The 12304-nt window shown below is 36.5% G+C and overlaps 1 protein-coding gene across 4 annotated transcripts in view; it reads right to left on the bottom strand.

Annotated features, from left to right (window-relative positions):
- Positions 1–1842, bottom strand: part of LOC124364880 (FAD-dependent oxidoreductase domain-containing protein 1) — a 49068-nt gene extending 47226 nt beyond the window's left edge. The window contains exons 1-2 of one of the 4 annotated variants that reach the window (XM_046820677.1): positions 1605–1842; positions 866–908 (exon numbers count right to left, since the gene is read on the bottom strand). In XM_046820677.1, coding sequence (XP_046676633.1) covers positions 866–908; positions 1605–1621 — 60 coding nt within the window. In that variant the 5' untranslated portion in view covers positions 1622–1842. Of the gene's footprint in view, positions 1–854; positions 909–935 lie in introns of those variants that run through there. The other 3 variants (XM_046820675.1, XM_046820676.1, XM_046820678.1) reach the window with 3 other exon arrangements.
- Between the last annotated feature and the right edge of the window lie 10462 nt (positions 1843–12304).

The following is a 12304-nucleotide window of genomic DNA, read 5'->3' as shown; positions in this document are numbered from 1 at the left end:
CATAGTTAGAACTGTTTTGTATTCGATAGTACTACTGTATGTCTGTTTTGTTGCCTGAATAAAATACCACATCGTTTGATAATAACAATTGAATAATGAGTGTACGCTGCTTATTAGTCTCCCCTAGTATTAGCTACTGAATTTGTCTCAAATCAATGTTTGCCTGTATTAGGGTTTAAGTAATTTGTCGCATTAATATAATGGAAGAAAACATGTCTGTTTTTAATTTCATTTAATCCAAGACAGGCTAGGCTTCATCAATAACTCTTGGGGTAGGGTACGATAAGTGGACCCGGTTTTTTATATCAAAGAATGTAGTCATCGATACCTAATATTCGCATCTCAAATCCTAGACTATCAATCGATATAAAAGTATCTATAGTCCTCAATAACCTATAACAAAAGTTAGGAAAACTGAAGATGACCATATTTGCTCCTCTCACAGTTACAGTTGGTTCTTTTCCACAAATTTCACATAATGGAGTTTTCGGTACGAGTCTATGTTGAAGCCAAAAAAAAAACACATTTTATTTATGTCTTATCATCTTTCAAAGCAAAATCGTGTGTAGTTTTCTAAAATTAACTGCCATTTTGAATAATCAAAATTACTTATGTAAAATTTAAATATTACCCTACGTGTATTATTTTAAAGTGTTTACAGCTGTTAATATAGACTATTTTAGTTCAAAATAATTAATCAGTATCGATTGATTATATCGATGGTTATGATTAAGTAATATCGTTTGCCAATTTCGATATAAAAAACCGGGTCCGCTTATCGTACCCTACCCAACTCTTGTTATAAAATATTTTAGACAGTAAATAGACATTAACTAAATAGATAAGTCTATCACCTTATACTAACACTGATTTTCAACTTGTAAAATATGTTGCCACCGATCTGAAATCTATCACAGTTTAAACATTAGGCCTACCTGACAATCTATAAATTCAGAATTCATTACCGAGGCATCTTTTTCCAGAACGACAACATGCAGACCACTAAGAGCTCGCTGCTTTAGCCAGTAAGCAATCGAAGATCCAATGACACCTCCACCAACAATTAAAACATCGCAGTGGTTTGGAAAATGATAACTAGGTTTCAAGTTTTCTACTGTAGCTTGACCATCAATTAGTTTAATTAAATATTTCATATCAGACTTAAGAATTCTCATAGTTTTTCTAAGAGGATGTTCCTCTTGATCTTTACTATAGCATTTAATAGATATTTTATTAGAAAACCCATAGCATGAGATGGATTTTGCAGTAAAATTGGAAAGTTTACAAATATGATTGCTCTTGAAAAATAAAATAGGCCTAGGCCTAGTACAAAAATTGAAACAGTTTTTAAACATTTCAAATCTTACATAGGACATTTTTTAGAATTTAAATTGAAATATTTTTGTTAAATGGTCGCAGTCACTAGTCCTAGGATAACAGAATGAGGTTACGTAGAAAATCGCTGATAAAAGTATTCTATTTACAAAATAGATAGGCTAATCAATATTAAGCTAAGTTTATGGGTCAACTAAAGCTATGATAAGATAACAGCAGCTCTCAGTGGTTTGCTAATTGTGTTGTCTGGACACTTTGATAAAGAGAACCTAGGTTTAAAGTTCATGTTTTTCGAAGATAAGTAGCAGTGCGGTATCTCATTATAAAACAGCAAAAACTTCACGTCTTGTTCCACAAGAGCAGCTTTATGTTTAACTGACAGAAAACTTCATATTTCACTCATAGTATTTTATTAACGATCTAACAAACAATAAAGTAAACGCTAAGTTTTCTAGGTTCAATGAGTACAATTTTGGTTTTATTGTTTTATAGACCACGGCACCGACAACACAGAAAAAAAGGTGAGATCAGGGACAGTTTTGTTTGTCTATTGCTCAGCAGAACGGCGTCACTCGTCACTAATATTATATTCATAAAACGTGTGTAGGCTATTTGTCATTAGATCTTATAATTCAGATGATCAAAATCAGTTATGTTAGATAATTATATGTTAAAATAATTACATAGTGACGGCAATTTAGCTTATGTTGCAAGCTTAATATTTGTATCGTTTAATATTTAATATCAATTAATTGTGACCATGATGGAGGACAAGGCCCAAAGAACTAAAAGTAAAAAATACAGCTTTATTTTATTTCTTAAGGACAAAAACCCATTGTTTATCAATGTCCGTTTTTCTAGTGACGCCTGCTCATTACCATGGCGGCATCAAATTTGGTACTGCCGAATTTTGACTGACAATTTTTATATTTAGAACAATCTTAACGCTAATGCATATACGAATAAATATTTTTAACTACCAGCCTGGAAGCGCTCATAAATGGCCACAAGGATTCATCTAAACCTGCATCAAAATGTACCGAAAGTCCTAACACTTTTAATAGGTCTCTGTTAAGCTCCATTAATGCTGTTGTTAACAGTTGGGTTTCGCTGTGGAAGATCAACAACTACTGCTGTAAAGGACCTGATAGATAAGATCAAAACGGCCTTCGAACATCGGAACTTTGCGTCTTTGGCCCTATGCGACCTTAGCAAGGCTTTTGATAGCATACCACACAAAATTGGTGATGTGGTTCTTGACACCTTCAAATCCTATTTCAGTGAAAGGCAGCAGGTTCTCTCCGTCCATGGTACTACATCTAAGCCCTGCAATGTTCGGCATGGAGTTCCACAGGGTTCTGTGTTTGGACCAGTCCTGTTCCTTGTTGCTGTCAACGATCTGAGTTTGGATGGGAAAGCACTCCTCTTCGCTGACAACACTACAATCTTTTATACAGGGACGCCGCTAGCCGGAGTGATCAAGAAGACTGACAGCCTACTCAGCAGAGCTAAGCTTTGGTTTACAAGCAACAAGCTTAAGCTTCATGAGGAGAAAACCCAGCGCATGATCTGCTCATTGGGTCCACAAGTGGAAGAGAACAGCCAAAGTGTCAATCTGTTAGGGTTTGTCCTCGACCCCCGACTTTCGTGGAAAAAAGCATGCTACGTTCATCTCCATTAAGTTAACACGCTAACCAGTGGCGCACCCAGGGGGGGGCTTTGGGGGCTTAAGCCCCCCCCAAGGACCTGATATATCCGACTAATAAATACTGTATGTGACTAATCATTCGTTATGTATCATCATATATGTTTTATCGTACTTTTTTTATAAACTATAATGAATGGTAACGTTAAACCTATTTATTAAAGTAACACAGATTAAATCATAGAAATCAAGAGTTGTGAAACAAATATTTTAGACGTATGTATTCACAGTATAACTGCCTGCGCTGCTGTGTTAGCTCCCTCCATTCCATCCTGCTCTATGGCGATGACTACGTGCCGTTGCCATGGGCGACCAGCTCTAGTTTCCACAACTCTCACCAGACGCGCCCCGTGCCCGCCCCGGCAGTGAATTTGTCTTTTGTCCAGTTGACAGTCGTAGTTTTATCGAATTGCAGTATAGTGTGTGTTATGGGTTGTCTGGCTGTCAAGTGTTCAAGCTGTGTTTGTGGTCTAGGTCTGACAAATTGGTTGGACAGTAGTCTAGTAAGTTATGGGTGATAAAAGAAAAGCTAGTATACAAAACTATTTTAAACCGTTGAAAATGCCACAAAAAATATTTCGGCAAGTAAGGAGCTGCCTACATGTGCTGAAACACGCCTGAGTTTGTGTTGGAGGATGTCTCGGGAGCTAACGTAAGAACTCTGCAGTGCAGTCCGATGTAAGTCAAAATAACTTAGACATTGCTTTGTTTAAAACAAAAAAATTGACAGACAGTGAAAAGTTAAAAGTGTTGAAAATGACAGATGGGTCCCTCAAAGTAGTTTTAAACTTTCCTTACAGAACGTACGGGACTCAACAACGAAAATTTTTGTTTTCATGGCTAAATAAATATACTTGGCTGTCTTATTCTGGAATTGAAGACTCTGCATACTGTGTTCATTGTATGCTTTTTTCCAAAAAAGAAGTAGGCAAGAGTAACGCTCAAAACATACTGGCCAACTTGTTGAGGAAGGTTTTTCTAACTGGAAAAAAGCATTAGAAAAATTTGAAAAGCATGCAGCCTCACAGTACCACAAGGACTCTTGTGTAAGCGCAGCTAACTTTAAAAGAGTAATGGATAGTGAAATCAAATCAATCGACAAATCCTTGATAAAGGGAAAGACCTTCAAGCCCAAAAACAACGTGAAAAGAATCCTTCCGATAATAGACACTATTATTTTGTGTGGAAGGCAAAATATTGCTCTTAGGGGCCATAGAGATTATGGCGAGTTTGATATAAATCGTAGACCTGCCGAGAATGAGGGTAACTTTAGAGCACTGCTTAGAGCCAGAATTGAAGCGGGGGATCAAGATTTAAAAAAACACTTTGAATCATGTGGAAAAAATGCTACGTACATAAGTTGGAACTTCCAAAAACCAAATAATTGATGCTTGTAACCAGATCATAACTGAAAAAATAGCAACTAAAGTTAAAGAGGCTAAGTTTTTTAGTATTCTCGCAGATGAAACGTCCGATGTTTCAACAATTGAACAGTTTTCGTTGTGTCTACGATACGTAGATTCTGATGCATCAAATTAATTACCAAATATGTGAGCAATTTCTCAAGTTCATGCCACTAACCTCCACAACCGGTAGGGAGTTGGCAAAAACTGTAATAAAAGGACTTGAAGATAGTAACATTGACGTCAATAACCTACGTGGCCAGGGGTACGATGGAGCGGCTGCCATGAGTGGGAAGTTTAATGGGACCCAGCCTGTATCCAAGAAGCTCACCCCACAGCAATATTTGTGCATTGCGCTTCTCATAGCCTTAATCTGGCATTATCAAACGCTTCTGAAGTTGCACCTATCAGAAACTGTTTTCGGAATAGTAGAGAGGGTGTATAATTTTTTCAACACTCCTAAAAGACAAGCCGTTTTACAACAGTGTATTGCATCGGAGATAAATGTTGAAACCAACAGGAAAAAAAAAAAACTGCTACAACTTTGTCCAACAAGATGGGTGCAAAGGCATGATGCCGTCTTTGTCATGAAGGAGCTTCTTCAACCAGTTGAAGTAGCGTTGGAGGAAATAAAAAACTGGAGTGATAGAGACTCTTCTTCTGGAACTCTTATTTTACTCAGCTCTTTACGTCAAGGCGAATTCATCATTTCTCTCTTGGCATCAGGACAAGCTCCTTGGTTACACTGTAAACCTAAGCAAAAAAGCTGCAAGGAAGTGATTTGGAACTATCTTCTGCAATCAACACATGCTGAAACTGTACTTGAAAGCCTAAAATCCATAAGAACAAATGCGGATGAAGAGTTTCACTTCTTGTTTGAAGAGGCTACCCATATGGCCAACAACTTTGGATGTTAAAATCTCCATGCCCCGAACAGTTGGCAGACAACAAAATAGAAACAACACACCAGCAGATACGCCTGAAGTGTACTACCGGCGATCTATTTTCATCCCTTGGATTGAATCTTTGATATGTTCTTTGGAATCCCGATTCATGAAACATAAAGACATATTGAAGGGGTTTGAGTGTCTGATGCCTACAGCCGATGGATCACGTGGAAGGAAAGAAGAAACCTCAAAACTTAATTATCTGCAGCTGTGTTGTTTTTTATAAAAATGACATAATTTGAAAGTGGTGGGAACAACGAAAGGCCTGCTCAAAGCCGAGTTTGAGTTGTGGCACAACAGCTTTAAAGACCCACACCAACACACCAAGAAATGTAATTGATTTGTTGAACTTGTGTGATAAGGACATGTTTCCTAACATCCACATATTGTTGAAAAATATTGTGCACTATCCCTGTAACTACGAGTACAGCAGAAAGGTCGTTCTCAACATTACGTAGACTCAAGACCTATCTAAGGAATACCATGGGTGCTAACAGACTGAGTGGACTGGCGGCTTTGAATATTTCACCGTGAAATAGAAGTGACCAATACAGAGGTAGTTTCTGTTCTCAAAAAAATCGACCAGACGTCTAGATTTTGTCTTGTAAATATTTTAACTTTAACTTACATCTCATTTTGTAATCATTAATTTACATTTGTAATTTAAATGTATTATTTCTTTCCTTGAAAACTTAAAAACTAATTAATGACAGTCCAACTTATTCCAGGATGACATTTCATAATAAAAATCAATATAAAGCTTTAACTTGTAATTTTAATAAGGTTTTTAATTGAGCTAAAAAGCTGGTTTAATGTAATAGTAGCCTATTAACTTAAATTTTTCTCTAATAAGATTAACTTGTAGTTGATTATGAAACAGGCCACAGACAGTTGGTTTTAGCTTACTCAATTATCTAATGATCATGTAATACAGTGATGTACCAAATGTTACATTATTGTAGTTCGATATGTTATAGGCCAACTAATTATATATTACTGGTCATTGAAGGTCATGTAATGGAAAACTATAGGCGTACATTTTTATACTTGGGAAGCCGAAGCCCCCCCCAAACCAAAATTCTGGGTGCGCCCCTGACGCTAACACACTAAGTTTACCTGCTGCGCAGATTAGTAAATATAGTGGCTGAAAAATACCTGTTGGTGGCCTACTTCTTTTTTATTTCACAGCCATCTGATTTACAGCTTGTTACTATGGGGCCATTCATCTGGATGCTCTGAGGTCTTCGAGCTCCCGAAGAGTGCGCTGCGTGCTATCGCGAGAAGTGGAAGATTGGACCACTGCCGGCCATTGTTTCAGTGCCTTGGGAGTTTTACACTGTACAGCCAATACATCCTAAACAGTGTCATATATGTGAAATTAAACCTATCGTTTTTTGAAACCAGGGGACAACATCAACTCCACAGGACCAGGCAACGTGAAGAAATCAACATTCCTTTCACTCGACTGAGCCTGGTAAGGGACAATTTCTCCAACCTGGCCATCAAACTTTTTAATAGGCTACCGGCCATTGGCAAAGTTCTGGATGCGACAAAGTTCGAGTCGGTGATGAAAGACTGGTTAAAGGCACGACCCTTGTATTCCATCAATGAGTTCTTTGAGGAGGATTTATCAACCTTGACCGTGTCCACCGACATGTAGTAGTTTGTAAATAATTTGTATATAGTTTTGTGTTGTGAGTTTTAAATTTTACTGACGCAGTCATTCCAACTATGCTGGTATTAGATCAAGAGGAGGGTATTAAGGTACTAATGAAAACAATAATAACATCTTTTCTTCTTTTCTAGGTAAACAGTAGATCTGAGTGGGCTGTAAATGGACTCACTAAATTGAGATTAAAACTAATTAAACTAAACTAAGTTATCAGGTACTTAACAGACACTTCAAATCTTAGTCAGTGATAGGATACTTCTCAGGAATCTGAAAATTATCGCTAAACTATCATTGTCTTTTCCCAATAACTCTGACAACGTTGCGGGAAGTTGGTGTGCTTTTGTCGACTGCATGAGTTTCACTCATCATTGTTTGTTTTATATATAACCTACAATGGCAGCGTGGGCATGAAGATGGATCCTCGTGGCTCATTAAATAGCCATGAGAAAGGAGGATATGTCCTATCCGTAACTGGCATAACACCACCTTCTCTATGCTGCTGGGACGAGTCAAGGATTCCTAAAGTACAACAGTTTCTTTGATATTTTGCAACTTATGATTGGTAATTTTTGTCAATGATCTTTGAAATTATTCTCTCAATAGCTTCTTTACAGTGGATTTCGCATCTGAAGCTACTAGGAAATGGGTAGTAGTTCCACCAGCACGTTTCGTGCGGCTCTGCCGCCAAATCATTACCAGAGATTCCTGAATGCCAGATACCAATGTTAGAAACTCCTGAATATATCTTGTCTTAAGATCGCGTAGAGCGTTTTTTTCGTGACAATTACGTGTTTAGGGTACAATTCTGTAATTGCTTGTAATTTTTACAAGAGCCAGAACAAATTACTAGCCTACCGGTGGTGGAAAACTCGATATTTAGCTTTCTCGATAGCTGTTAGCTCTGCTGAAAACACTGACGACACAGGAGAAAGACCAAACTTGTATTCAGTGCTCGCATTCACAAAGGCACATCCAGTACCAAACTCGCTTTTTGACCCATATGTGTACATGACATCACAGGGTCTCCATTTGTCCAACTTTTTGCAGAACACACTACTTTTAGGACGCTTCTTGACGTATTTCGTTTGTTGTTGCTCTGTAATTATGTTACAGTGTTTATACTTTAGATAGATCATGAGGGCATCTGATCTAATACGAAAGGGGACGGGAACATTTGTATTTTTTATATATATATCAACAAAATGGCATTACTTGCTGTGCAGTTGATACCATTGGATTGGCCAATTTGTTTCCGCCCTGTTCATAATGCAGTCAGTCGACTTCCTCTCTCAGCCAAAACACATCGTATTCAATTTAATATATTAAATCGCCATAATTAATTGTCTTCCCCTCTCTCTTGGTGCTATTAGTACATTTTTATATTGTTCCCTCTCAACGAGATCTTCTTGGCAAGGCTTCCGTGACTGTTGGACTTACGAATAACGATTTCGGCGTCTTCGCTTCTAGATTCTCGTTCTTCCCGGCTTTCTACAAGTTATTGCAATGCCAGACTGGATTTACTGTGGACCTTTCCCTGTCTTTGTTGGGATAATTGTGATACAAGTTACTATATTTTACAGAAAACATTCGTCTTATCTCACTGTGAATTATTCATTTTATATCACTTTTAAGTTGGTTCTTAACCTCTGCACCGACATAAAAATCAAATCACGTTTATTTCCACACAAAAATATGGGTCAGGTTCCGTTATTTCACCTCATGTTTTGAAATCGCTACTATAGCCACGGAATTGATTGTTTTAACTATTTATGATCGTAGATGAGTACGGAGGTACTAAACTAGATACACACTGTTTGTTTTCCTTGACGACGTCTTATCTTATCAGCATCAGGCATGCCCAGACTGTTCTTGTTATCGAAATGAGACGAGTGCCTCCGGCCGAAGGTGCTGCCGAAGCCCGCGCTGATGTCAATATAAGAAGAACATCCCTCGAGATAGTACCTATCAGTAAAATATAAAATTCTAGAGGGGCTGATCAGAAATATAAATTGAAATGATTAGTTCACCTCAAACAATCAATTCCGTGGCTATAGTAGCGATTTAAAAACATGGGGTGAAATAACGAAACTTGACCAAAATATGAAATACAAAATAATCTTTACATTGAAAATGATAACAAATGTAGCATTTGTATATATAATTAGTATAAAACATACAAAAGTATTATTCTAGTAATACAATTCAAAATAATCAACACTAAAATAATATAAAACAGACTTATGTCACCATGAATACATCAATGTAATGAATAAAGAGATAAATTGAAATATACATACAGGTAGTATATATATGCATATACATACATATCCACATCCATACAGGCATACCTAGTAAAAACAGCATTAAAATTGCTAATTTAATTTCTGAATAATTTAAAATAAATGGGAAAAGAGCCTACATGGGCCTTAATGGCCTGTGCGTAGACTCGAGTTGAAAATGTTACGATTAGAATTTTATCTTGAACAGAGTGTACATTAATTTTATAAAATTTGTTAATTGAAAGAAGTCATCTAAAGCAGAATAACTGACGGATATGACTTGGAATTCCGATAATTAGCAATATTGTGGAGAAAGTAGACAAAAACAAATAAAAATATTGAGTGAACAAAAATAGGCTAATTACTTAAGTGAATGGATTTTTCTATCTATAGTTTGAAGAGGAGATAGAAAGGTGCTGGTCCTTCAAGCTTAAATTTATTTCTCTCAATTCAATTAATTTACCGTATTGAAGCTTTGTTCAAAACTAACCACAGGGCTTGAGCGGGAAAACACCGGTAACCAGTCTAATGGTAGAATGATGTGTCAAGCATTTTAAGAGAGCTGAAGAATATATGTGACATTCATAGTGAAGTCACGAACGAACGAACGCTATATAAAAGCGATGCATACACGTCCTATCCGCGCCCCAACTCGTCCCCATCATAGCTCTCAGCAAGTCAATTCACCTTGAACATTTTGCTCTTAGGTCTTACAAATATGACACCCAATTAAGTTTGCTATCAAGAGTAATCTCTAAGAATTTCTCAGTTTGTGTTATTGGTTTTTGAGAACCATTTAATGCAAGTAAAGGGTCAGACGTATTCCTGAATATAGAAAAGAGGGTGCACTGCGTCTTTTCGGGCGAGAGAGAAAGTTTGGAATTATTGTTTCTAAAGTTTTGTCACTCTTGCCGCCGCAGCATACCTTCTTGCGGCAACAAACATAGCAAAACCATCTACAAAAATGGAACAATGAACAGAATTAGTTACACAGCTAACTACGCTATTTATAGATACTGTAAAGTGAGTACAGCTGAGAATACTTCCTTCGGGCATTCCGTTTTACAGAGTGACTGTATCAGCAAGGATTGTTCCGGGTCTAGCTTAGAAGATCGATCTGGTCATTCATAAAATTATTAATAAAAGGAATCATGATTCCACAAACTCCCCATGACGTTAAGGTGTTTATGATAACCCTTAGCCATGTGGTGTCATAAACCTTCCGAAATTAAAAAAATGGGTAAGAAATATTTCTTCACCCAAGAAATGTGCCCAGGATTGTTTCTAGAGAAACCAACAATCCTCAATAAACCCGCATTGCTTAAGGCGGTCGCTTTCCAAATACCAGACTAGTCTATGATTCACCATCCATCCAATAACTACGGAGGAAATGGTTTAATGAAACTAGCCAGTAACTAGCGGGGTTTGTTTTATTCTTCCCTGGCTCTATTAAGGGGATAACGTGCGATATACACCATGCTGAAGGGAAAGTACGCTCCTCAAAACCCCGATTGCATAGGTTGAGTAGGACTTGCTTAAATATCGGTGGAAGATTCTTCGCAGTGCATAGTGTATCATCTGGACTTGGAGCGGAGTGTTAGGAACACGCTATCATAGAGTTCAGCTATTCTAAATTAATGTGCAATATGTATAATAATTCAAGATAACAGCACATGCGAAATTCATGTAAAGTAAACAAACATGGTTTTTCCTGTGTAGCAAATCATGTTTTACTATATCACTTATCAAAGAGAGTTATTCATAGAATTGTTAACCTGAGCTTGAAGACCTATCCTTGAAGTCTGCCATGATTAACTTTTGTATGCCTGTCTGTCTGAACATTATATGAAAAACAAACTGACTTATACACATGAAATGTGTATAAATTTTCATTTTCATACAAGGAACGTTGAGTTCAATGGTGGTGCATGCCTGATCATGGAATTTAACTGAGCATCATTGAAGCCTATCACTGAAACTATTTCTTGTTAGTTTGTTTACCAAGGGGGTGAAAAGTTTATTTTCTCTATTACTGTCTGCCTGTCCATATGGCATATCAAGAATGGAATAATTTATAGACTTAAAATTTTTACTGCAACCATGACGAAGTGTATTATACGACACATGGGGTAGCGTACTCCTACCTTGTTTGTATGTAGACAAGACAGTTCGATGAAGGTTTCAATACGTGATTCTCAAGATCAAAATCACCCAAGGATATGCAAACATGGCAACTTGGAGTTTAAAGAAACTATGTGTATAATGTTAACTTTACTTAAACCTTACACAAATCACCATCTGACCTTTCTCAATTTTGAAAACGGGTTATAACATGTGTCTTACAAAGTAAGTACAAATAAATTGTTAACAATTGTGAAAGGCCATCATGTTACAATGTGCAAGTGTAACATATCCGCATATTTATAACGTATTTGATCTCTTGTCCCCTGATAAAAAATGACACATAATAACTAGGTCTGTTACATTCCATGTATACATTTTCAGATCGTTAAAACAGTTTGTTCAATGAAGACAAAAATCAAATCTGACACCTCAAATATGATGGTTATCTTGTGATTAAAAAATTGCACAAGTTATGAAACATAATGAGGATGTTTTTATATGGTCAGAGATGTTGTGTCTGTGATAAAGTGTACACTAAATTTAGGCTATTAATTAATAACCAATTAATTCTCCCACCAATATCATAGAAGATAAATGTGTAAAACTTTTCATTAAATGGAATGTGTCAATTTTGAACAAATCACAAATTATATTTTTATAATAGAAATATTACCTAATAGTTTATACAATACACAAAGAGTTTTCATAAAATTATTGTCATTTACAACAGGAACAGTTTAATAATCTCGGGTTTTGAATGTGAAATAACTCAGACCACATTGCAATATATTTAAATTTGTATTTTTTATTTTGGAAAGTTTATAAAAATATAATACAAA

The sequence above is a fragment of the Homalodisca vitripennis genome, chromosome 6 (assembly GCF_021130785.1).
Source record: "Homalodisca vitripennis isolate AUS2020 chromosome 6, UT_GWSS_2.1, whole genome shotgun sequence".
In the NCBI taxonomy this organism is placed as follows: Eukaryota; Metazoa; Arthropoda; class Insecta; order Hemiptera; family Cicadellidae; genus Homalodisca; species Homalodisca vitripennis.
This window is presented reverse-complemented; position numbering and strand designations above follow the sequence as displayed.